The sequence below is a fragment of the Trichosurus vulpecula genome, chromosome 9, assembly GCF_011100635.1.
Source record: "Trichosurus vulpecula isolate mTriVul1 chromosome 9, mTriVul1.pri, whole genome shotgun sequence".
NCBI classification, from domain to species: Eukaryota; Metazoa; Chordata; class Mammalia; order Diprotodontia; family Phalangeridae; genus Trichosurus; species Trichosurus vulpecula.
Genome location: NC_050581.1, coordinates 185,687,504 through 185,713,465, shown reverse-complemented (window position 1 = coordinate 185,713,465; position 25,962 = coordinate 185,687,504). Strand labels below are relative to the sequence as shown.

At 44.0% G+C, this 25,962-nt stretch overlaps 1 protein-coding gene and 1 non-coding gene across 2 annotated transcripts; one reads left to right on the top strand and one right to left on the bottom strand.

Annotated features, from left to right (window-relative positions):
* On the bottom strand, nucleotides 1-23,005 carry DNASE1L3 (deoxyribonuclease 1 like 3). Its single transcript, XM_036737394.1, has 8 exons — nucleotides 22,701-23,005; nucleotides 16,780-16,868; nucleotides 12,641-12,733; nucleotides 10,816-10,928; nucleotides 8,286-8,398; nucleotides 5,695-5,852; nucleotides 1,980-2,076; nucleotides 1-1,203 (listed from the first exon to the last, which is right to left on the bottom strand). The coding sequence occupies exons 1-8, from the start codon at nucleotides 22,842-22,844 to the stop codon at nucleotides 1,081-1,083; spliced, it is 930 nt and encodes a 309-aa protein (XP_036593289.1). The 5' UTR covers nucleotides 22,845-23,005; the 3' UTR covers nucleotides 1-1,080.
* On the top strand, nucleotides 6,130-6,236 carry LOC118832408. The gene has a single exon (XR_005009173.1). It is a non-coding gene; the product is annotated as a U6 spliceosomal RNA (small nuclear RNA).
* Nucleotides 23,006-25,962: the final 2,957 nt, after the last annotated feature.

Below are 25,962 nucleotides of genomic sequence, written 5' to 3'. Positions count from 1 at the left end.
TTTTATTTGAAAAATATAACATGTTTTATTTAATGCCTTTAGTTTCTAAATCACAATCATTGCTGGATATACCTTTATCTTCTTAGTCCTCCTGACCATCATCCCCAATCCCAACCCCAATCTAACCCTCCCTTGTGACAAAGAATATGAGCTGAATGTAGGGTAGGGATGGCTTCGTTTTGATTTCACATCCCCAGAATATAGCACATGGCCTGGCACATAGAAATGCTTATTAAAATGAATTGAATGAACAAAAAAAATGAGTTGAGCAAAACAACCGATATGATGACCTCCTCTTACAATGTGGGAAACATTCAGCCCTTAAATACCCTCATTTCTGATGAGAGAAGTAAACATATTTTGTTGTCTGGCCTCCAGGACCATTATTGGTTTTTCAGTTACTCAAAAATTTGTCATCCTTTTGGCGATCTTTTCTTTAACACTGTTGTCATCAGCTGGTTTTTGCAGCTCCTTACTTCACTTTGCATTAGTTCAGACAAATCTTCCCATGTTATTCTGAATTGATTGCATCTGTCATTTTGTACTAAATAATATTCCATTGCATTGACTTAACCGCAGTTTGTTCAGCCATTCCTCAACCGAAGGGCAGCTATTTTGTTTCCAGTTATTTGCTGCCATAAAAAAAATTACTGCTGTAATATTTTGGTGTTTTGTTTGGTTTGTTTTTGTCTTTTACTTTCTTGAAGGTATATATCAAATGGTGGGCTGGGTCAGAGGGTATGAATACTTTTGCACTATTCATAGGTTTGTAGATCTAGAGCTAGAATGGATCTCAGATGTCATGTTAGTACAACTCTCTCATTGTACAGAGGAGGAAACTGAGGACAGGTCTAGTGACTTGCCCAAGGTCACACAGGTGAAAAGACTCAGAGCTGGGACTTTAATCCAAGTCCTTTTGGCTCCAAATCCAGCTCCCTTTTCCCTTGATGGAATATGGTCAAGCTGGTATCGATGGTGTGGGAGGTTGCTATGGCACCCAGAACTATGGGTACTTGGGTTGTTTTTGTTATTAAAAAAAGAAACTAAAAGGAGGGAGTTGTTAAAGATCAGCTCATGCTTCTAGGAACGCTGTGACTTTTTCCTCCCTCTCTTTTTTGGGGCAACTGATCTGACAAGATTGGTGATGCTCCCGCCAGACTGCAGTCTGAATTCCACAGGAAAGTGATCACTGATATCCAGAGCCTGAGAAAAGAAAGCAAGCAATGAGTCATAGACTCTTAGAGCTGGAACTGTGTCAGTCATTGCCTCCACTCTCCTTATTGTAGTAATGAAGGACCTGAAGCCCAGAGAGGGAAAGTAGCCTGCTATTGGTGGTTGTTGTTCACTTGTTTCAATTGTGTCCCACTCTTCACGATCCCATTTGGGGTTTTCTTGGCAGAGACACCAGAGTGGTTTGCCATTTCCTTTTCCAGCTCATTTTACAGATGAGGAACTGAGGCCATTAGGGTTAAGTGACTTGCCCAGAGTCACACAGCTAGTAAGTATCTGAGGCCAGATTTGAACTCAGGGCAATGAGTTTTCCTGACTTATGGATCCAAATCAATTCAGAATTTGAGAAATTCCTCAAGTTATAGAAATACTAGAATAGACCCTCAATCCATCCTGGCCAACATTTATTGCCAACACTGGCCTTACAGAATAAGCTAAGGGTCAAAGTATGGTTGTGCTCCCTGCTTCCATGGGAGAATCATCTGGTCACAGATTCAGAGGCAGAAGGGCCCTTTAGAGGCCATCTGCTCCAACCTTGTACTTTACAGATGGGGAGATAGAAGCTCAGAAAGGGGAGGTGACTTGCCCCAGGAGACACAGGTTCTGACCACCAGATCCAGGATTGAAATCCCGATCCCCTGCCTTCAAATGTGGGTCTTTTCTCATTGCCTTTAGAAGGGAGACTGCATGGGAATGAACTCAACATCACTAAGGATAGCTCTAGAGAAAAGGCAAGAGGGTAGATTTACCTCCTCTTCAGTCAGCCTGTAGGCCTTCTGGAAATCAAAGATGTCGGCCGAATCTGGAACAACAGAACTATTTATCTTCTGGCCTTGGAGCACGATCCTATGGCAAGGAAGGAGAGGACCACTCAGTTAGCTGAAGCCTTTTTTGGTCTCTTGATTAGGGCCTAGATTTGGTATTTATAGGGTTGTAAGTAGGTCTGGATGGAAGCACAGCGGGGTTCAATGGAGGAACCTTGGGTAAAGGGGTAGACATCCTCCATGATTTTTTGTCTTGAAATTGCTGACTCCAGTACTGGGCTGTTCCCTTTGGTAAGGGTTGGAGGGGCTACTGGGAGACTTCTTTTTTCCCTACCATCAGATACTGGTTTCCCACAGTAACAACTTCTGCAAAGGAAATTCCCAACCCTGAAAGTCCAGAGAAGGTTCATAAGACAGAAACAAGTTCCAAACCTCAAAACAAGAGAAATGAGAGTGAGCTCTTTGCAAATGTGCAAAGCTACAAACTTAGCAGATGGTGGCAAACCTCCTGGGATGAGGTAGACCATAGGACCTGAGGGATTTTGATGATCTAGGATTTGTATTTCTGTGAACAGGACTGCAGAGTGAAGGCAGCCAGGGTCCCCAAAGAAACCTAGACTTCCTAATTGAAAGATGAACTCCAAATACTGTTTTAAGATGTCTTTGGTGACCCTGCCCCAAACTGGGCTATGGCGTAATTAAAAACCAATGTTGTTCTGTCATTTTTCAGTTATGTCTGACTCTTTCTGATCCCATTGGAGGGGGGAAGGCGAGGCAATTGGGGTTAAGTGACTTCCCCAGCTTACACAGCTAGTAAGTGTTAAGTGAGGTCAGATTTGAATTCAGGTCCTCCTGACTCCAGGGCTGGTGCTATATTCTCTGCGCCACCTAGTTGCCCCTATTTGGGATTTTCTTGGCAAAGATACTAGAGTGATTTGCCATTTCCTTCTCCAACTCATTTTACAGATGAGGAAACTGAGGCAAACAGAATATGCCCAGGGTCACACAGCTAGTAAGAATCTGAGGCCAGATTTGAACTCAGGAAGATGAGTCTTCCTGACTCCAGGTCCAGCACTCTATGCACTGAGCTGCCTAGCTGCCCTTAACAACTGGAACCTTGTAGCTATTAGAATGATTTTTCCTCCTGCCAGGACAAGTGGTCCCCAGTAGACTGGCTGGAGGAGGTGGCTTTCTGTTCATGTAGGGGCAAGGACCTTTCCTTAAATCCGGGATGAGTCATATGGACTGGATTGAGAGATGGCAGTTTTCTGCTCATAAGTGGGAGCAGGACCCTCTCCATTTAAAAAAACACTGGCTTTGGTGTTAGAGGACCTAGATTGAAATCCTGCTTCTGTCAATATCTGTGTGACTTTTGGGCGTGTCAATGAATCTCCCTGGGCTGAAGTCTTGTCCTCTATAAAATGAGAGTTGGACCACATGGACTCCAAGGGCCCTCCTAAGTCATCATCTATGATCCTGTGACTTTTTGTAAAGAGGAGCTTAAAATGGAGGCCAGGGGTAGCCTTCCCCTTGAGGTAGGTATACCTCCCGAGGACAGCAAGGAGCCCTTGGGCCCTAGCAAGTTGCTGTGTGATCAGGAGCAGGTAATCTGCTTGGACAGAAAGTAGTAGGCTTTGCTCAGGTCATCAGGAGCCTACTTTTCCTTTTTTCTTCCCTTCTGGTAGGTGCTGAGACAACAGCTTCCTGGTGAATCCATCTCTACCTTGACTTTCCTTTTTCTTCTGGTGGCTAAGAAAACAGTAGCTTCTGGGCTGTATTTCGGGTCTTTTCCCTTCTGAGTGGCCATAAGCGATGGAAGGGTCCAGTCTTACACCCTGTCCTGGTTTTGCTCCAAAATGGAGTTAAGTTGAGGAAGCCTGGCTTTGCAATCTATTTCTGTCTCTCTTTCTTTCTTTTTTCATTCTTTCTTTCCCCCCTCCCTCTCTCTGCTAGGAGTTAGGAAAACTGAATAGCAGGTCCTAGGGGGTCTCGGTCCAATACTGATTATACTTCTCTTTCTCAGAGCAATGGCAGGCCTTATGTGTTTAGGATTGTTATTTAAGACTCTTTTCATTACATAGAAGTTATTTGGAGGAAAATCTGTAGTGTCGTTGCTGAGATAAGAATTTCAGCTGATAGTCCAAGGCTTTGATAGTTTAGTTTACATGGGATCTGTATGTTTTTTCCCAAGATAAATATTCCTGACAGTCACTTTACTTCAAAGACCTCACTAAATGCCCTATCCTCTAGAACAAAGCCACATCTTTATTTTGTGGAGTTCAGCTTCAGGTGACTTATGGCCAAAGCCTGATGATCTAAGAAGTCCAGGCTCCCAACAGTCCCAGCAATGACTGATGGGAATTAGCAAGGTCTCTCCTAGCAAGGTCATCAAATGGACCCTGGGGCTTAAAAAGGTATTTACAGAATGCAAGATGTGAGATCAAAATCAACCACCTAGCAAAACTAGATAGTTGGGGGCAAAAATCTCACCATGAGATTAAAACCCAGTAGACTGTAAGCTCCTTGAGGGGAGGGACTATTTTGCTTTGATCTTTGCATATCCAGTGGGTAGCAGAGATAGACAGATGATACACTGACCAATAGATAAAGCATTTATTAAGAACTTACTGTGTGCCAAGTATGCCAAAAACTGGATATGCCAATCTGGATAAATTAGGAGATCCTTTCCTTCTAGGAATTTACATTGTAATGTCACAGAGTCTGGCAAATGTGTATTGAACGAATGAATAAATGAATGAATGAGGAATAAGGTCATGTGCAGCCCAACAAATGGTTTTCCCAAGCTGTATCAACCAAGCAGCTGGGATGAGGGTGGGACGAGAAAGGTCTCAGAGACTTCTGTGTACTTTGATAACAAATGAACATGATGCAAAGTGTACAAGCCACAATGAACAAAGAAGTATTGAATATTTCTTAGGCAATGCCTCAGACTGTTTTTAAGTCTGGCACATTGCCCTGTATCTAAAGTGTCACTGTGTCCCTCCTTAAAGCAAAAGGAACTACCCACCCTAAGGGTACTTCTTGTCACATCTCATTTCTTAATGATGACACAAAGATCCGGGCTCAAAGGATCACAGATTTAGACACGGAAAAGACCGTAGAGAACATCTTCATCTGTCCCCACATTTTACAGATAAGGAAACTGAGGCAAAACAGGGTCAAGAGACTGGTCCAGAGTCCCAGAGGTAGAAGAGCTAGGATTCTTTTCCAGGTTCTTTGACCCCAACCCCATGCTCTTCCCACTATCTCACCCAGCCTCTTGTTGTTGTTTCCATGTCAGCTGAACAGCGGTAATAATGGAAGTCATGGGAATGGGTCAGATTGCTAAGCAAGAGTCTCTCCAAGAGGAGAGCCATTTAAGAGACACAAGATAATGGCAGGACTATTCTCAGGACTAAATACAGCAAAATGGAATTTCACAGAAGGAAGATTGTTGAGTTTGCTGCCAACTGGGATAAATCCCAGAGCTGACTCAGGTTCCTGGGACAGCTGATCTTCCATTGGGGTGCCTTTATACTTAGCTGGGTATTAGACTTTCTTACAAAACACTAAGCTGTGTCCCCTCTGATTTCCTCCCAGAAATGAGTTGGCCATTGGGGAGCTCCTCTTTGGGGAGCTACAGTCAGCAGGAATTGTGAGGGCTTTAGGCTTGGATGGGCGGGGGTGGGGAGCCTCTTACCTATCGTAGGCACACTTTGTGCTTCCCTTTACTGTTGTGTCCACATTATCACCAATCAGCCAGACAAACCTGGGGTCCGTTCTAAGTCGGATTTCCTTCCAGGACTTCTTTGAGACATAACTACAGCCAGCATTGAAATCTCCCATGAAGACGAAGTTCTAAAAGACACAGGCTTATTGAGTCAAGAAGTATAAAGACTTTACAGATTTTTTTTAATTATAATCCACAACACTAAAACTGATGCCTTGTGATTCCCCCATACTCAGTAGAAACTGGCTTCCTTTCCCTTCCTTTAAAAAGACATAAATCAACCAAAAGAAGATCCTATATTTAGGATAAAAGGTCTCCACGAGTCCTGGTTTTGACAAGGCACCCTGATGCAGAGAAAAGAGGGCTGGTTTGGGGTCAGAGGTCCTGGGTTCAAATGACACTTCAGTGCTTGCTTCGGCAGCACATATACTAAAATTGGAACGATACAGAGAAGATTAGCATGGCCCCTGCGCAAGGATGACACGCAAATTCGTGAAGCGTTTCAAATGACACTTCAGATACTATCTGTGTTATCTTGGGCAAGTCATTTGGGCCTCAGTTTCCTCAACTGTCTAATGAGGGGCTGGATAAGATGGTCTCCAAGGTCACTTCCAGCTCTAGCCTGTGATTTTATGTCCAAAACTGACTCAAGAATTGAATAGGGAATAGACAAGAGAGAATGGGCGAGATTGTTTATGGAAAATTGTCTGGCACTTTCAATCATCCCAAGCTACTCTTTGAAACCAGAGCCCATCTTTTTCACACTGTTGTTCTTTTGGTGTTGCTTTATGTCTGATACTCATGGAGTGCCTCAGCCTCCAAAGAACTGGAACTGTGGATAACACAAAAGGACAAAGAGACACTCAGGGAGAGGCTGTGTGGCAGAGTTGGTTGAGCTTTGGACGAAGAAGACTTCTCTGAGCCTCAGTTTCCCTCCTTGTAAAATGGAGATAAGAAGAGCACCCACCTCCCAGGGTTTTTCTGAGGATCAAATGATATAATAGTTGTAAAGTGCTTGTCAGAGTGCCTAGTGCGTGATAAGCACTATTTAAATATTAGCCATTTTTAAGGCTATAAAATGTCACACAATGTCACCTTTCTCTACCACCATGCCACTTATATCTGTACAATATTACTGGCATCTACACAATGCCACCCACATCCACACAGTGCCTATACCTATACAACACCAGCTGTGTTTGCACAATTCCACCATGTGTACACAAAGCTATGTAATTCCTACGTCTATACAATGCTACCCATTTCTATACAATGTCACCCACTGCCATGTGATGCCATCCATATGCTTACCTGCCTCTACACAATGCCCTATAAACTATATAAAAGTGGCTATACCACGTAATCCATATATACATAATGCTACCCAAATCTACACAGTGACACCCTAATTCCATAATGTCACCTACGTCTGTAAGATACCACCTACAGCTATACAATGTCATCCATATTTATGCAATGTCACCCAGATCTACACGATGCCAACACAACTCTGCCAAGTCTTCGTACGGTAACATACACATATTCATTATCTATGTATGAGGGGTTTTCTGCTTTCGAGCAGGAATATTATGCCTAGTAATTCACTCTACCAGCTTGGGGCCTCTTTCTGTCAGTTGGAGGGGAGTTTTCTCTTATAGAAAGCACGTAGCAGGAAAGCTTGATTATCAGGGCACTTCCTTCTCTCACGGCTTCAGGGGAGAATTCTTTTCCTTACCAAGCTGTCAAGTAGGAAATCTTGCCTCAGATTTGAATAAACTTTGTTCTGTTTTTCTTTGAGCTCCATTTATGATACCTGCCCAGGATTTCTAAGGAACATCAGACCTTGGTCTTGGACATATTGTTCCTCTAAAGGTTGGTGAGATCAGTTGGAGATGGCCTTTCACCTATACTCTACAAAATTGAAAATGTCCCTTTCCTTCTCTTCCTGATCACTCCCACCTTCTCATCTGCTTTCTCTCTCTTCTGCCCAACTCATCATTAATTCTTCCGATTTTCACATCCTCCTATCACTTTCCCATCTCCTAACAAAAAGGGGCCCAGAGAGGCTGTCTGTGATCACAAAAAGGGAAGGAGCCTCATACATTATCTCACACATCCCCTAGAAGGGAAAGGAGCCTTATGCATTGTCTCACATGATTCTGTCATGCTACAGAACAGAAAATGAACTAATTACTTTCCCCCTGAGCCCACCTGTCTTTGTAACTTCCCTATTTCTGTTAAGAGCACCACCACCCTCCAATCCCCCAGCGTCATTCTTGACTCTTCACGCTCTCTGCCCCAACATATCAAATCAGTTTCCATATGTTGTGGATTACACCCCCACATCTCTCTCATCCATTCCCTTCTCTCCATCCATGTGGTTGCCACTTTAGGTCAAGTCTTCATATCTTTAAACTGTCCATCCCCCATACAGCTGCCATGTTGATATTTCATAGGCAGAGCTCCGACCATGTCACTCCCCATCCCAAGAGGCTCCAGCGGCTTATGGAGTTGCCTCTCCATAAAATACAAACTCTCATTCAACAGTTAAGGGTAGTGACCTCAGGCTTCCATCGACGTTTTACATCCATGTAGACGTCAAAGAGCTCATCGATTTCCCGAACAGAAGTTTCAGGTGTTGTGTGTAGAGGGATGATCACGAAATCTGTGACAGCTTGGGAATAGGAGAGACAGGGACTTAGTCAAGTTCTCCCTGTCAAGGTCGTAGAAAAAGAGTAAAAAGAAGACAATGTTCCCCTTGCAGACCAGAAAAAATACTATGGTTTTTTCCGCCAATCAGACCCATCCTCAAAGGAATAATAGCTGACATTTCTATGGTTCATTTAGGTAGCAGAATGCTTTAGTTCCGTGATGTCATTTGACTCTTGGCACAGCAAAGCTATGAGATGGGCACTATAGTTAATATTGTCCCAACTTTATAGATGAGGGAAATGATGTTCAGAAAGGTTAAGTAACTGGCCCAGAGCCACACAGCCAGTAAGTGACCTTACTTCTAAAATGCGAATAATACTGGAGGGTGGGGAGGAGTGTTGTGGTGGAAAGAGCAGGAGACTTGGAGTCACATGATTTGGGGTTAAACCCTAGTTCTGCTAACTATTTCCCATGTGATCTTGGGCAAATCACTTCACTCTGTGGGTTTTAAATGAGAGAGTTGGACCAAATGATGTCCCAGGTCCCTTCCAGCTCTAAGGTTCTATTGTGCTGTAATTCTGGGGACAGGTGGTGGTGGTTCTTGAATCTGACTAAAGAATTTGGATTTTATTTAGTAGAGGATGAGGAAAAGATGAGAAGATGTACACAGAGAAATATGGTATGATTTAGGGTACGATAGTGGGTGAGGAGTAAAAGGAACCATGAGATGAGGGAGACGAGGGAGAAATCCACCTTCACAGGGGGGAGGATGCTTAAGATTCCATCTTTAATCCTAAATTCAGTGATTTAATGAATTATCCTTATGCCTGGGACAAACCACTTGTTAAAGACAGACTGGCGATGCTAAGGAGGGCAAGAAGAGTCCTGGGACTGAAATGGAAGGGTTGAGGACATGATGAAAATATTTCTGGTTTTTTGGTTTTTGTTCTTGCAGTTAACAAAGGCCCCTCTCTAAATGTTTCTGTTGGTATGCAAAATTTGTACTTCTACGGAAAGTATATCAAATATATTAAAACATATCAAAGGCCTACCTGCCCACTACACACTTTCAATAGAAATGCAAATTCTTACTCCCTCTCCGCCCCTGCTCTTTTCTCTTTGTTAACCTTAAAGCACTTGGTGAGTGGTATCATTATCAGTATCATTCTTGTTTTCTCTCTTTTAAAGAAGTGTTATGCTCTACCACAAAGTTCACATTAGGCAAAATCAATTAACTTCAGGTTACTGCCATGCTGATGTTCACTGTAATGGTTTCAGTCTAGATAGTGGCAAAGGGAAACTCCCAAAGTAGAAACCCCCTCCCCCGGAGCCAATCAACAGCACATTTGTAACTTAGACTCTTAGAGAGTTGACTGGGTGCTAAGACATCAAATGACTTGATTACAGTCACACGGGTAATATGTATCAGGGGTAATGTTTGAACCCAGGTTCACCGGAATCCAAGGCCCGGCCTTTATGTCTCCCTGCTATGCTTTGGTCTCTTGTCTCGCATAAAGTAGGTATTTATGAAATGTTTCCTGAAGGGAACTGAATTGAGAAATGAAGGACTTTTTTCAACAAGGACATAAACTAAACAGAAAATATCTTTGGGAAAATTAGGCAACCTGAATCATCAGGTCATAGGAACAAAGAGTTAATATTTCCTTTCAAGAAATAGGTTTAAAAGTCTAACAGTCATGGCTGAAATAGGAAAGGACTACGTTTATGAGCATGTCGGGACTCAGAGAATGGCTACTTATTGGAATAATAATTACAATATTTAATATATAATAATTATAGTAACTAATGCTAGCTGGCATTTACATAGCACTTTAAAGTTTGCAAGCACTTTACCTTCACAACAACTCTGGGAGGTAGGTGCCATTATAATCCCTATTTTACAGAGGAGGAAACTGAGGCAAACAGGGTTAAGTGACTTGCCCAAGGTCACATAGTCTAAGGACAGATTTTCACTCAGGAAGCTGAGTCTTCCTGACTCCAGGTCCAGCCTTCTATCTACCTCACCACATGTCCCTAGATGTTCCTCATCCTTGACATTCATAAAATTAAAGAAAGTTCTTGATTTGAAAAAATCTGTGCTCAGACCCACCCAGATCTGGGGTTCTCCAATTCCAAGGATTCTGGATATAAGAAAAGCCAAGGAGGTAATTCACCCTCTCTGATGAGAGTCCTTCAGAATATAAAAGAGGGCATATGGTACAGTGAAAAAAGCTCCAGATTCAGAGGCAGAGGACCTGCCTACAAAATCCAGCTTTCCCACTTACCACCGATAAGACCCTGGGCAAGTCACTTCTCTCTGAGTCTCAGTTTCCTCACCTGTAAAATGAAGAGGTTGAACTCTGATCTCTACGGATCCTCCTGGCTCTAAACCTACGACCCTTTGCTCTAACAAAATTGGTGCTCTTGGCTGTGACTCACCAGTTTGAGGAGAGTAGAACCAGACCACAAATGGCTCTCGGGAAAAGACGTCTTCATCTCCATTCTGGGTGTCATGATAGTGATAGCTTTTCTTCACAGATACCACACTTTCCCTACATAAAGTAAAACGGAAACAGGATCCAGTTTGAGCCACTTCCATTTTTAAAAAATCACTTTGAAGACAGGAAGGCTTTGGCCTCATGTCCTCTTTGGGGAAAGCACCTGTAACTTTCTGATTTCGGCTCAATTTTTTACTAAATGATGATTTGGTCGTCAAACTGCAGATACCAGATTCACTGTTAATGATGAATCATTAATTACGACTAGGTCACAAAATCATCAGTCAGACTTTCATTTTCTCTGGTGTCTGAGAACACTGAGGGGTAGGAATTATTTGCCTGTTCTCTTCTTAGCTGGGAGAACGGAATACCACAGAAGCTAGCATTCAGTCCTTTGTCAGCCAAGTCCTTGGCAGAACAAGAGCATGAGAAGCCCCGGCTTCCCTCCAAGTTCAGCTCAGGTCACAAGGACATTCCTCATCCCTAGGCTCTCCCCATTTTGAATTTCTCTGTACAATAGTGCGCATTCTTAGTATGTACTTTGTATACTTGTTATTTCACACAGTAGAAGGTAAGCTCCTTGAGGGCAGGGACTGTTGGGTTTCTTTGCATCCCTATGACTAGCCTTGGTGCTTAATAAATGGTGAATTGAATCCAAGAGGCCAAAGGTCACTACCCATACAACTCCCAAGCTGATCCAAGAGTTTAGTCAATTTCAGCCAATAATTAAATGACAGTATCCATTACATAGTCCACCAAGTACCATAAGATATCCAGGCGTGATGTCTACGTATGGTTTATTCTGCCCCATTCTTCATTTTGCAGAGACCATGAGGGCTGCCTTGTGTAGTATCAAATGGACCTGTGATTTCACTGCTACTATAGGAAATACCCTCTACTAATGCAAGTCACCACCTTCCCTGCAATTTCAAAGTCTCATATATTTACCTGGGGGCACCAAGAGGCTAAATGATTTTTAATGATTTGTCCAACAAAATGCTTCTGGCTCTAACCCTAAATGCCTCGATTCCAACATCGGAGATAGGACTTTCCCCCCATATATTCCTGACTTTCTGAATTCAGCTTTTTTATCCACTCTGTCCTACGGTGTCTCTGAGGTATGATTTATAGTAAAAAGTTATTCCTACATAGGGGTTCTGGATCCCTGTGATACCTAGAAGACCCTGGGGTTCCACTGGGGGTAAAGCCTTCACCAAATGTACACCAAGAGCACATCCGTGCCTTTAAAGATGGTTTTTGTGAATTGCTGTGGCAATGACAAGGATTGGTTATCACTGAAATCTAATGTCAAAGAAATAAAATGGATTGTCCGCTGAAAGCCAGGATATGTCAGCAGATAGATCTAGAAAGATGGAGGCCTGGGAAAGAACCTTGGATTTGGAGTCAGAGGGCCTAGGTTCAAATCCTGTTTCTGCCACTTATGACTTTTATGACATAACCTACTTGTGTGGAGGTTGAGCTCGATGGACTCTATGATCCTCTCGGTACCTCATCATATTGGGTTGGATCTCCCAAAGTGAGGTTTACGGAAGGACACAGATAAGAGTATCATAGGATGAGAAGGGGCCACTAATGAGCATGGATGAGAAGGGGCCACTGATGGGCATGGATGAGAAGGGGGCACTGATGGGCATGGATGAGAAGGGGCCACTGATGAGCATGGATGAGAAGGGGGCATTGACGATCAACAGTGGGGAAGGCATTAACATTATGGCCCTCCCAAACCCACTGAAATACGTGCTTACCTATAGACAAAAGCATATTGTTCCTTGTAGGCATTTCTTCCCAGCCGGCTGCTAATTATATAGTTGTAGTCTTTCGTGTTTCTTCGGGATTTCCTAGGAGACAGAAACGTTTTTCAGGAGCTTTGTAAGTCCACATTGTTCCACCATCTTGAGTCCTTCCTCTATTATCTGCCTCACCCTTCCCAACGGCAAACTCACCATATGTTTTTGTTCTTTCCCTAGCTTCCGATTTCTGAGTCCAATGACCTGGACCTGGACCCATAATCGCAAGAGCTGCACTTACCAATGGTGCTGTAAGGTTTGCAGGGGGCTTAGGCTCAAACCCTGGGTCTGTATACCCTATGGCTAAATCACTCAACTACTCTGGACCTCAGTTTTCTCATCTGTAAAACAAGGGAACTAGACTAGATGGTTTCTGAGATCCTTTCCAATTATCAGTCGATCAAAAGTCATTTACCAAGCACCTGTGTGCCAAGAGGGGCAGCTAGGTGGCATAGTGGATAGAATGCCAGGTCTGAAGTCAGGAATATCTGAATTCAAATTCAGCCTCGGATACTCACTAGCTGTGTGACCCTGGGCAAGTCACTAAACCCTGTTTGCCTCAGTCCTGTATCTGTAAAATGAGCTGGAGAGGGAAATGGAAAATGGCTCCAGTATCTTTGCCAAGAAAACCCTAAATGAGGTCACAAAGAATCAGACCTGAATGAAAGATGACTAAACAACAATGTGCCAAGGACTCTTCTTGGTGCTTGAGAATGAACTATCCCTAGAATAAGCTTATGGTGGGCAGGGATGGGAGGGATGGGGGGAGGGGAGGCAGCTAGTACACATAGAAGTATGCGTAGCAACAGATCTATAATCCTTGAGTTAGATGCGACAGGTGTAATTATTCCCATTGTACATGTATGGAAACTGAGGCACAAGGTGGTTAAATGACTTTTCTGATTGCTAGAAAGTATCTGAAGCAGAATTGAAATCCAGGTCTTCCTGATTCCAGGCCTGGTGCTCTAGCCGCTACTCCTTTCCTATGTGAAATTGCTTCTTTCCTCAGGGAGGGGGGAGGTGAGGGAAGGGAGACAGAAAATTTGGAACTCAAATTTTTTTTTAAAAGAATGTAAACAATTGTCTTTACATGTAACTGGGGAAAAAAATAAAATATTTTTTAAAAAAGAAAGTAATACATGTGAAATTATGTCCAAAGAGTTATAAAACTGTTGACTCAGCAATACCAAAATATTGATAGCAGCTTTTTGTGGTGGCAAGAACTGGAGCCCATCAACTGTGGAATGGCCGAACAAGGCGGGGTATAAGATTGAGGTGGAATTCCACTGTGCTGTAAGAAATGATGAGCTCAGTGATTTTAGAAAAACATGGAAAGACTTGCATGAAATGACGAAGAGTGAAATGAGCGGAACCAAGAAAACACTGCATACAGTAGCAGCAATATTGTTTGAAGAATAATTGTGAATGACTAAGTTATTCTGAGTATTATGAATACTCCAATCAACTACAAAGGACCCATGAAGGGAGATGCTATCCACCTCCGGAGAAAGAACTGATAAATAGAAGTAGCCATAGTATGGCGTATACATACATACATACATACATATGTATACACACATATATACACACATATACATATCCCCACACATATGTATTTGCATACACACGTGTGCACATATATAATGTATGTGTGTATATATACATATATGTACACACACATGTGTGTGTATCTGTGCGTGCGTGTGTGTGTGTGTGTGTGTGTGTGTGTGTGTGTGTGTGTGAAATGGTGGCCTTCTCTAGTGTGGAGTGGGGAGAGAGAAAAGGAGACAGTTCAGAACTTAAAATATAACAAAAAGAATTAAAATTAAAAAACCAAAATAATCCATGCAGCAGAAAGTGACATGTCTAACAATTCTGTAATGCAACACTTTCCCCAAAAGATCCCGGACTGCCCTGATCAGGCCTCATCTGGAGCACCGGGTTCAGCCACGGGTGTCACATTTTAGGAAGGATATTGATCAGCTGGAAGTGTCCAGGCCAGGCCAACCGATATGGTGGAAGGCCTTGTGAACATTCCACGGGAGCATCAGTGAAGGAACTGGAAATGTTTGGTGTAGAGAAGTCTCAGTGAGGACTTGAAAGCTGTAACTTTTCTCATTTATAAAATGATGGGACTAGACTGGGTGGCCCCTGAGGTCCCTTCCAGCTACCAAGTCTACAATACTATGGAGGGTTTGTGTCTGCCATGTGGAAGTGTGATTTAGGCTTGATATCAGGAAAAATTCCCTCCCTGAACTACCCCCAAATGCTTTGGGGGAGCTCGGAGGTGGTGGGCTTTCAGCACTGATTGGATGGCCAATTATCAGATATATTGTGAAGGAGATTCTTGTTGTTATTATCCTACATATTTAGAAAGTAAATGCAAAGAGCTTTAGAAGCCCTAATTAAAAAGTTAGCTATCGCCGTTGTTGTTTGCAGACTCTTCTGAGGTCCCTTCCAATTCTGGGATTCCATGGTTCTATGTGAATCCCTTAAAATAATCACCGTTTTAGACTCTTTCAGTGGCAACTGGCCTTCATCTGTCCTCTCTCCATCCCCTTAGCTACCTCTAGCTATTATCCTTAATTTCTGAGCTTTTTGTTTTGTTCATGTTTGCCAAATGCCTGCTGGGAACTTTTCCCCAAATTGTAGATATCCAGGTTAAAATGACTATTCTCTACCCTCGCCCTTAATAAAGAGCTGGAGAAATGAAAGATTCTGTCCTAGGAAGGCCACAACAGAGCACGGCATCCCAGCTCAGCCATCTCCTTCTCTGCTTGTGCAGAGCCTGGAGTCTTGGAGAACTTTGCAGTTCCGTTCTGGGGAACTTTCCGGCCTTTTGCAGCCCACGCAGAACCCAAGGTTTCAGTAATTTTTTTTGAAGCCTAATCCAGAAGTTGGCTGGGTTAGATCATAATAAATTGAACTCCAACTTCCTGTTTATGTAAGGCTAAGCTTGTTTTGAATAGCTAGGGTAGCCCAGCCCGATTTCTGTGATTTATATGCAAAAGATTCATTAATCTGATTTCTTTGAGAGGGATATTGTAATGTACTTGTGAGAACATGTGTCGAACATCTTTGGACTTCTGTCAAGTCCAGAATGGGGATCTAGGGGAGAATGGAAGCCACAGGAGGCAGCTGTGATATAGTGGAAGACTTTGAATTAGGAATCAGAGGACCTGACTTAAAAATCTCTGCCCCGCCACTCACCAACTGTACACAAATCAGGCCACTTACCAGTTTCCTTATCGGTAAAATAAAAGTGATGGGCTTCTAGGTCTCTAAGGTCTCTAAGGTCTCTCTGTGCCTCTATACCTATGATCCTGTCTGTAGGACCATGGGTCTCTTCCATTCTCTGAGCCTCAGTTTCTTCATCTGTAAAATGGGGGGGGAGGGGGGGTTGTACTAGATGTCTAAGGGCCCTTTGGGCTTGAAATGTCTGACACTATGAGGCAGAATTGAGTCACCCAGCAGTGCACACGGAGAGATCTCCAACCCTGCTGCCCTCCCTTTTGCCCCATGAGGACTGATCTGTGGCACAGGAGAGAGGAAGCCAGTGAAAGCTGAGGATGCTGGCAGGTTCTCTGGAAGGTAGAACTTGACTTTGGGCCAAAAAGGTGAATTTACTGTTCTCAGTCCTTCCTTCCTCCTCCCAAGAATCACAGAGTCATAGAATGAATGTTCTTGCTATATAACCCATCTAGTCTCATTTTACAAATGTGGAAACTGAGTCCTTGAGAAGCTGAGTGGCTTGTCCAAGACCACACAGCTAGGGAGTTAGCCAATCCAGAGGAGACCTTGATCTCTTGACTCTTCATCCAGTGGGCTTTTTATATCTTTCCTTCCTTTGTTTTTCTCTTTCCTGTCTTTTATCTGTTTCCTTGTTTTCAATTTTGTGGTTTTAACCTTTGCATATTCATCCTGTCTGGTGCCAAAAGGTCTTTCCTAGAGACATATGAGCCCTAGGGAATGTGAGCAGATGTGGCCAGATGTTGGGGGGGGGCAGGGTTTCTGCCCCCACCCTCCTTCCCAGTTTCAGTTCTCTTTTGCCCTTTCTGTTTATATGTAAGGGGGTGGGAAACTTGTGTATTTCTTACCCATTCAGCATTTTCATCAAGGTGGGACAAATGGTGTTGCGAGAGTCCTTGATTTCCATCAGGAGCATGATGTCACAGCGTTTGATGATCTGTGACAAAAGATGAGCAGGACATCAGGGGGAGCACATTCATCATTTCTTAGCTAGCTCAGGGCAGCATGGGGAAATCGAGCCTGGGGAGCTGTTTGTTCATGCCGGAGAGCCCGGCAAGTGACGGTGGATAAAGCAGTGGGCACACCCACGGGAGAGCCCCTGACAAGTCAGAAATACCGTGATTCTGTGAATAGGACAGGGATAGGACCCATGGACCTCAAGAACTCCCTAGTGAGGAGACTCCTTCCCAAGCAGATAGGCACCCCCTCTGAAATGTCTAGTCTTAAAGAGTTGCTGAGAGGGAGGTCCAGCCCAAACCAGATTCAAATGTAATTGGGAAATAATTAACAAAATAAATAAAAGTACAACAAAACAAAATAAGATTATATTTTATAGCCAAGTCAATATTCACCCTCTTCCCCAGGGATCCTTGGGTACAGTTGAGTCTTTCTATTAGAGTTTAATACTAGTGGCTTAGATTACTATGAGGTTAAGGCCCAAAGACATGTCAGAAGCTGGACTTGAACCCAGGCCCTTCTGACTGAGGTCAACTCTCTAGCTACTATGTCACATTGCCTTAAGGTAACATGTTCCTGACCAAAGAAGTGACAAAAACTAAACTGGCAGCAATATGTAAGGACCCGGGTTCAAACCCATGCTCCACTGCTTCTTACCTGTCTGACCTTGGCTAAGCCTCTTCACCCATGAAATGAGGGGACTGGACTCCATGCCCTCTACAATCTGGTCCAGCCCTAAATCTATTATCCCATGATGATTGTCTGGATAAAAGACGAGGTGACATCAAAGAAGCAAAACACCCACTTTGTCCTACTCTTGATGGCCGTGCTCTCTTTGTGTCTCTGAAGGTCAGAAAATTGGGTTGTAAAGACGTCTGTCGGTCCTTCTTCTTCTGATGCCAATTATTTCACACCATCATTGCCTCTTCATTCTGTGTGGTGGGCTGGGAGTTTTTATACAGAGAGTCCCCCTATCCCAAAGAAATCCCAGGTCTTGGGGCAGCTGCAGTGAATAGAGCACTGACCCTGGAGTCAGGAGGACCTGAGTTATAATCCAGCCTCAGACACTTCATACTTACTAGCTATGTGACCTTGGGCAAGTCACATAACCCCAATTGCCTTGCCTTCCCCCCTCCAAAAAAAAAAAAAAGAAATCCCAGGTCTGGAGGGCATGTCTGCAGGTCATGCACACCTTTTAGGTGCCACATGTTTCTGTCCTTCAGACAAAATGACCCACTTCCCAATGAGTGCAAGACAAATACCGCTGAGCATGTTCAACTACACATTCCCTTTGTCGGTATTTCACGTCACCTGTTTCAGGCTTTCTGATAGTCATAATCATAACAGATGTTTACAGGGTGGTTTACAGTTTGCAAAGCACTTCAACACACGCATGTGTAAACACACAATGTACGATATCTACATAAATGTAAATACATGTGCAAATACGCAGATGTCTAGATTATATATATATCTATATTAATATATACTTTGTCCCAGAAGTGTGTGTATATGCATGTATATATTGCATGTATAATATACTAAAAGTATTAGTGAAATTTAAAGTTTTAATAATTTAATAATTTTTTTATGGGCAGCTAAGTGGCACAGTGGATAGAATGTGGGGCCTGGAGTCAGGAAGACTCATCGTCCTGAGTTCAAATTTGGCCTCAGACACTTACTAGCTGTGTGTCCCTGGGCAAGTCACTTCATTCTGTTTGCCTCAGTTTCCTCATCTGTAAAATGAGCTGGAGAAGGAAATGGCAAACCATTCAGTATCTTTGCCAAGAAAACTTCAAATGGGGAACCCAAGAGTTGGACACAACTAAAATGACTAAACAAGCTTTAAACTGTCCTAAGACTTTTGAGCCTTTCAGCAACTTGGGAGGGGGGAGAGGAGGTAGGCACTAAAGTTTTACTACCCCGCATTTTTGAGATGAACAAACTGAGACTCAGAGACACCAGTTTCCTTGTCCATGGTCCTATAGCTAGCAGTATGAAAGGATGGATTCTGCCCCCAGGCTTCCAAACTCAAGTCCATGTTCTGCTTGTTATATCCCACTGTTTCTCTGCTTATGGAAGGATTCCTTTACTCATTGTAAAAAGCCTTCCTGAGGACTGAATGTCATTTTACATGAATTATATCTTCACTGGGACTGGCTCCTGTTTGCCTCTGGGAAAGAGTTTCATCTTAAAACCAGCAACAGCAAAAGCCTCACCCCTGCCTTGGATTTAAGTCGCTCATGGCTTCAGTGAGCTGGGATGTGCTGTCCTTGACTCATGCCCTGGGTCTTATCCACTAGGGAGCTGCCTGTGGTGCAGATTCTTCCTGTGGATGTGACCCATGACCTTGACCTCATTTGCCCCAAGCTCAATTCACTTCTTGTTGATGCTTCTCCCTTTTCCTGTTAGATCCTTAATCTCTTTCCTGGCTTTGGAAGGTGGGAGCAAGGTACTAACCACTGGGAAGAATGAAGAAAGGCTTGCTGTAGGAAGCAGCATTGAATCTGAGCCTCGAAGCTGACTTGGGGAATAGAGTATTGGGCTAGGACTCAGGGAGATCTTCCTTCAAACACTGCTTCAGACACTTAAGACACTGCAACCTCTGTCTGCCTCAGTTTCCTCATCTGTAAATGGAGATAATACTACCATTCATCTCCCAGGGTTGTTGTGAAATAATGTATGTAGAACACCTTGCAAATCTTAAAATGCTAAACAAATACTTGTTATTCTCATCATGAATGATGGGTTCCAAGGGGCAAGAGTGAGGAGGGCTGTTTGGAAGATCATGGGAGATAGGCTGGTCTGATTCGGCCCCATCCCTGGACCCTGACTGCCTCCAGGGTCAGAACCCCAGCAGGGAAATTTGGGGACATATTTCTGTCTTAGGTTCTAATTATTCCAAGAAGCAATTACCTGCCAGTCTCCTCACAGCCTGGTATTTCCAGGCAGCTAGGAAACCTTCCATGGCTTCCCATTGCCTATAGACTAAAAGACAAACTCTACTCCCTTTGCCCCCTTCCCTAGGCATTAATGGCCCTCTATGTTCTGGCTCCCACTTCTATTTCATGCTGCTCTCTTTCCCTCAGCTTGACATGCCACAAGTTGCGTGTGCCTCCTCCTATGCCATGAACAGCCTCTTTCCTCTTTCCCCCTCCTCCACCATTATCTTCCTTCAAGGCTCAGCTCTGATACCCACCCTCAGTACCTGATATGGGTGCTCTCTCCCTCCTGAATTTTCCTTCTACTCCACTCTTCTGCATTCATGTTATATTCTTCCCCTCCCCCAACATCCCCAAGTAAAAAGTAAGCTCCTTGAGGGCAGAGTCTATTTCATTTGGTCTTTATATCTCCTGCACTTAATACCGTGCCTAGCACATAATAGTATTTGTTGAAATTTTCTTAGGTAGAATGGGTGGTATGGCACAAGGCATCCCTTAGACCCCTGGTGTCAGAGATTTAGGGTTTAATTTAAATCATAAATCACAGAATGATAGAGGTGGAAGGCTCCTTGAGAAACCAACTGGTCAAACCCTTTCATTTTGCAGGTGATGACCCTGAGGCGTGCCTAGAGCTGTTAAGTCACTTACCCAAGGCCACACAGGTTTGACCCCACACCCTGTGACCCTTACATCTTGTGGTCTTTCAGCCTTCCCAAGGCCACATAGATAGTGGGCATCAGGAACGGCGTCAGCACCCAGGTCTCCAGACTCTACATCTATCTCTCTTTCCATCATCCCACGCTGTTTTAGACACATTACACAAGCAAAATTGTTCAATCAACAGGCTTAGGTGGCAAAGCCCATGAGTCATCAGCAAACACATTAGGCGTAGTTTGATTTCTAGCCAACGGGCAACATGTGAATCACAACTCTCAGGGGAGTACTGTGTGACAGGTCTGCTTACTGAGCAGGAACATTGCAAGGCTCCTCCCTCCATAGCAATCCTTGGGACACAAAAATGCTACTTCTTTAAAACAAAATCTCCCTAACGACCACAACCATGCAAAGGGAACGAAGGACAAGGAAAAACTTGAAACTGAATGTTGTGTAATGTCATTGTCCTGAAAGAGTTGGGAAAACACACCTTCCTCCCTTCTTTGCAGAGGTGAGGGACTATGGGGATGGAATGTTACGTGCATCATCATTCTCATCTGACACGTTGGTTAGTTTGGCTGAACTTTTTGTCATCTCAATTTTTCCCCCCCTTTTTTTTACAGGGGATGACTTACTGAGTGGCGAGGGAGGGGAAATATATTCAGAAATTAAGGTGACATTGAAAAGATGCCAATAAAATTTTAAAATGTAAACAACAACAAAAACCGCCAAGCCAGCCCGCAGCAACCTTATAGAGTGCTGAACAAGCAAATGGGCTAATGCTACCCATTACCTTGGGCAAATTACTCAACACTTCTCATTTCCTCTGAAATGAGGAGGTTGATATCCTGAACTCTAAGGTCCCTGCTGGCTATAAGTCCTGCTCCCATCCTACAATGCTCCCTTAACCATTACTGAGTTAATCATAGAGACTTCACATTTTCCTTGTATAGAGTCCCTCTCTCCCTCCCCCTATCATTATTGTGCCTCTCAGGCCATCACCAATATCAACTGAATAATTAATAGGCTCAGAGCCTGCCCCCAGACCCAAGATTAAACAGGCCCGAACTCTTGGAGAAGGCGAGCTCAGTTACTGTTACTGCTTAGCCGAATTTGCTGGCTCATTAAAAAAAAAAAAGCAGGATTTGAGGAAGAGCATATGAGCTAATTACATCCAAGCAGGAGGAAAAATGACTGGAAAAGGATAGGTCAGCAAAGACTCTCCATGGCAGCTGGAGGGAAAGACTGGAAAATGGTTAGGAGCCCTGGGAATTGGATGGAACTAATTTAAAGGGAAATAGTTTCTAATCAGTTCAGTTGACTTGTACGGGTGTTTGGGATTGTGCTTTTAATCACAGAATCTCAGATTTGGAAGCGACATCATCGGCCCCCTAGTCCAACCTATAAAAAAAGTCCCAAGGGACCACCCAGCCTTTGCTCAAAGACGTCCTGTGCAGGGAAACACACTGCTCCTAAGGCAACCCACCCACATTGGGGGCAGCCAACATGGCAGAGTTTTCACTGTCATCAAGCCTGAAAATGCATTGCCACCATCTTTGCCCCTTATTCTGACCTTTGGGGCCAAAGAGAACAAGATATCCCTCTTCCAATGATGACCCTATCTATGATTTCCTTGGTATAGGGAATTCTTAATGAGGACAATCTTTGACCCAATGCAGGTTGGCACCTTCACATAACCAGTATGAGACAGGGGCAGAACCAAACCCAAATCATCCAGCTCTCTCTGAGGCTGTCCCTCTAAGCACTTTAAGTCCATTTTTCATATGAGAAAACTGAGGCTCAGAGACTTTAATCAGTTTCCCCAACGTGACCAAATGGCAGAAGTATAATCAGAACCCAAGGTCATAGGATCCTCGCTCTGGAGTTGGAAGGAACTTTAAGAGGCCAACTACTCTAACCCCTTCATTTTGTAACTAAGGAAACAGATTTAGAAGAGCCGGACAATTGGCCCAGGGTCACACAGCAGCAGAATTCAAACTCCAAGCAGCTCCTGCTTCCAGTTTCAGCACGCTTCTCACTACTGAACGCACCCCTCCTGGAGCTGGCTTCATGAAAGGGAAGGCTTGGTTGGGGCAGTTATACTGGAAACTCTGCTCTAACATTCCTTCTCAACACAGAGCTTGGCTCTGGGGGCAGAGAGCCTCCCTGGAGTGCAGCCAGACTATTATTTAAGTCAGAGGTGTCAGGCTCCTTACCTTTGCTATAACATCCATAGCTCTGGAATTCTCCCTCTTCGCCTCCCCAAAGGACCTCACATTGAAGGAACAGATTCTCAAGGTCTGGATGCTGTCTAGGGAGAGCAGCAACAGCAGCAGAGTAAGAGCCAGCATCCTTGCCATTCTGGTGGCCTTCTGGTGCTAAGAGCAGGGTGCAGTTGGGTAAGGCAGTGGTGCTCTGAGGAGTGCCAGGCTCTGGTGCAGCCTCTGGCTTTTATACAGCACAGATAGCAGGGACGACTGGCTTCCTTCCTCCTGTAAACTTTCACTTCTCTAAGGAATTGAAGGTCACAGGCTTCTTGCCCAGCGGGAATCTTCTGCCTCTTAACCAAGACTAATTGCAGGACAAGCTTGTCACGGGCATTATTTGTTTTCCACATTAGGAAATCCGTTTAGTATTACTCCCCAGCCTTCGCCATCCTGGGGGAAGAGATGACAAATTGTTAGTGTGAGTACCAGAGGTCCACAGCTGGCCTTAATCTTTCCTGCTTCTAGCCATAGCTCCATCTCGGAGTTCCAAATCTCGCTGTTCCCTTCCTTTTACACACTTTTGGTGTTCCCAAGATTGTCAGAAAGTCTTTTTTGGGGGGGCGGAGATCACCTGGAACCCTCCTGGGGGTGGCCATTAGAGAAATACATAGCATCATAGCACCAACATCAAAGGATTATTGAGGGAAAGTCTAGAGACTGGGGAGAGCATACCAGTCAGTGGGTAAGCATTTATTAAGCACCTACTTTGTGCCAGGCTAGATGATGAAGTGATAGAGTCTAGATTCAGGAAGATTCATTTTCCTGAATTTAAATCCTGCCTTAGACATTTACTAGCTGTGTGACCCTGGGCAAGTCACTTTACCCTGTTTGTCTCCATTTCCACATCTGTAAAATGAGCTAGAGAAGGAAATGGAAAACCACTCCAGTATCGCTGCTAAGAAACCCCTAAATGGGATCACAAAGAGATGGACATGACTGAAAAGAAATGTACGAGGCATCGTGCTAAACAGTTATTATTCGTCCTTCATTCTCAGAGAGGATCAATGACTTCAGGAGGGTGATGTCTTGACTTGCCAGTGAATTGGATTTAAGGGAGCTGTGTAAGATCATCGGCCCCACTCTTTCCTCCAGGGGATAAAAAGAAAGGCAAAAGACAGTCTCCTCTTAAGGATTTCACAGTCTAATGGGGAGAAAACATGTACAAACAAGAAGAGGATAAACTGGAGATAATTAACCAAGGGAAGAAATTAGCATTAAGGGGGCTTAGAAAAGGCTTCCTGGAGAAGGTGTGATTTTAGCTGGGACTTGAAGGAAGCCAGAGAAACCATGAGGCAGAGAGGAGGAAGGAGAGAATTCAGTCTTGGGGACCAATGAGGGAAAATGTATAGAGTCAAGAGGAGGTTCTTGTGTGAGGAACAGCCAGGAGACCAATGTCACTAGACCACAGAGTATATGGGGGGACTAGGGTATAAGAAAACTGGAAATGTAGGGGTGGCCAGATTGTGAAGGGTTTTGAATGCTAAGTAGAGCATTTATATTTGATATTGGGGGCAATAGAGAGCCATTGGAGTTTATTGACCTGACAGTGGGGTGACATGGTCATCTGTGTTTTAGGAAAATCACTTTGGCAGCTGAGTGGTGGTTGGACTGGAGTTGGGAGAGACTAGTGACAATAGACTAACTAGCAGGCTATTGCAATAGTCCATGTGTGAGATGACGAGGACCTGTACCAAGATGGTGGCAGCATCAAAGGAGAGGAGGGGTCATAAATATATAAGATGTTACCAAAGTAAAGTTGACAGGCCTTGGTAACAGACTGAATATGGTGGGAGTGGGGAGAGTGGGCAGAGTGAGGACCAAGGATGATTCCTAGGATGTGAGGGGAATTGGGAGGACTGGGAAGACAGTGGTACTCTGGGCAGTAATAGAGAAGTGAGGAAGAAGGGAAGGCTTAGGGAGAAAAGATAATGAGCTCAGTTTTGGATCTAAGATATCTGTGGAACATAACATAGCAAGCAGGATGGTGGAAACCACCAGCAGGCCAGTTTGGCTGCAATTGCCTCTGTGAAGGGGCTTAATATGAATTAGTCAGGAAAGGTAGTTGGAGGGTTTTAAATGCCAGCTCAATTTCATCATTTGATCCTAGAGGCAAAAGGGAGCCAAAGAAGATTTTTGAGCTGCAGAGTGACAAGGTTAGAGATGTGATTAGGAATGCAACATTAGCAGCTGTGTGGAGAAATGTATTGGAGAGACGAGAGACTGGAAGCATGTCCGTCTACTGAAATAGGTGAGAGGTGATGAGGGTGAGGTGGTGGCTATGTGAGCAGAGAAGAGGATGGATGAGAAAAAGCAAAAAATATAGTAAAATCCCACAAATTTGCTCCGACTGAGGGCAACCCCAGGCCGGAATTTGGGAGCAGCTAGAATCCTACAGAATTTTATAAGAAGAAAACAGTTTTATTTGTAAAGATTTGGGTTCTTTGGAGTCTATGTCAGCCTCATCCACCTAGGAAGAGGCCAGAAATGGGGCTGAGGGTTAGTTAGACCTTCCTCAGAGTCTCCACTGCCCTCCCACTCCCTTAGCTTGCCCCTGTACCTTCTCTCTGCCCCTCCACCTCCATGGACTAACAGAAGACACTTAGGGTTTACAAAAGGGAAAGCTAAACACCCAGAGCTGTTGGATAGTTGTTAGGCAAATCACCCTTGACTAGGTTTTAGCCTAGCCATCATCAGAGATAAACGTTTGGGAAGCATATTGACCAACTATCATGGGGTCGGTCTTCTGACTGAGGGCCTAAAGACCGTCAATGGGAATAGGAGTCCAGAGAAAAGATTAAGCCCGAAGGTTTTAGCTCCTTGGAATAACCTTGTACTCTGATCTAAAGAGCTCAGCACCTGGGACTGTGAAGCTCTTACTGGAGAAATAAAGGGCTTAGCCACCCAAGGAGCCAGAAAGGGGAGGTTTTTCTGCTGGTCCTGGACAAAGCCTCTTTCTGCCTTTTCTGAAATTTCTGGGGAAAGCCTCTATCTAGATTTTAAACTTTAAAAGAGTATGGCCGCACTCTACCCAAAGATTTGAGCTAAGCCAGAATCTGAAGGCAGTAGAGACAAGAGCAGAGCTGCATCCAGCAGAGATCGACACAGGACCATTTGAATGTCACGGGAGGCAGCTCTATGACATCACAAAAAGATCTCAGGGGCCCTTCAGCTTTGAGTTGTGCATGCCCCTCTACTTGTCTTCCTTAAATGT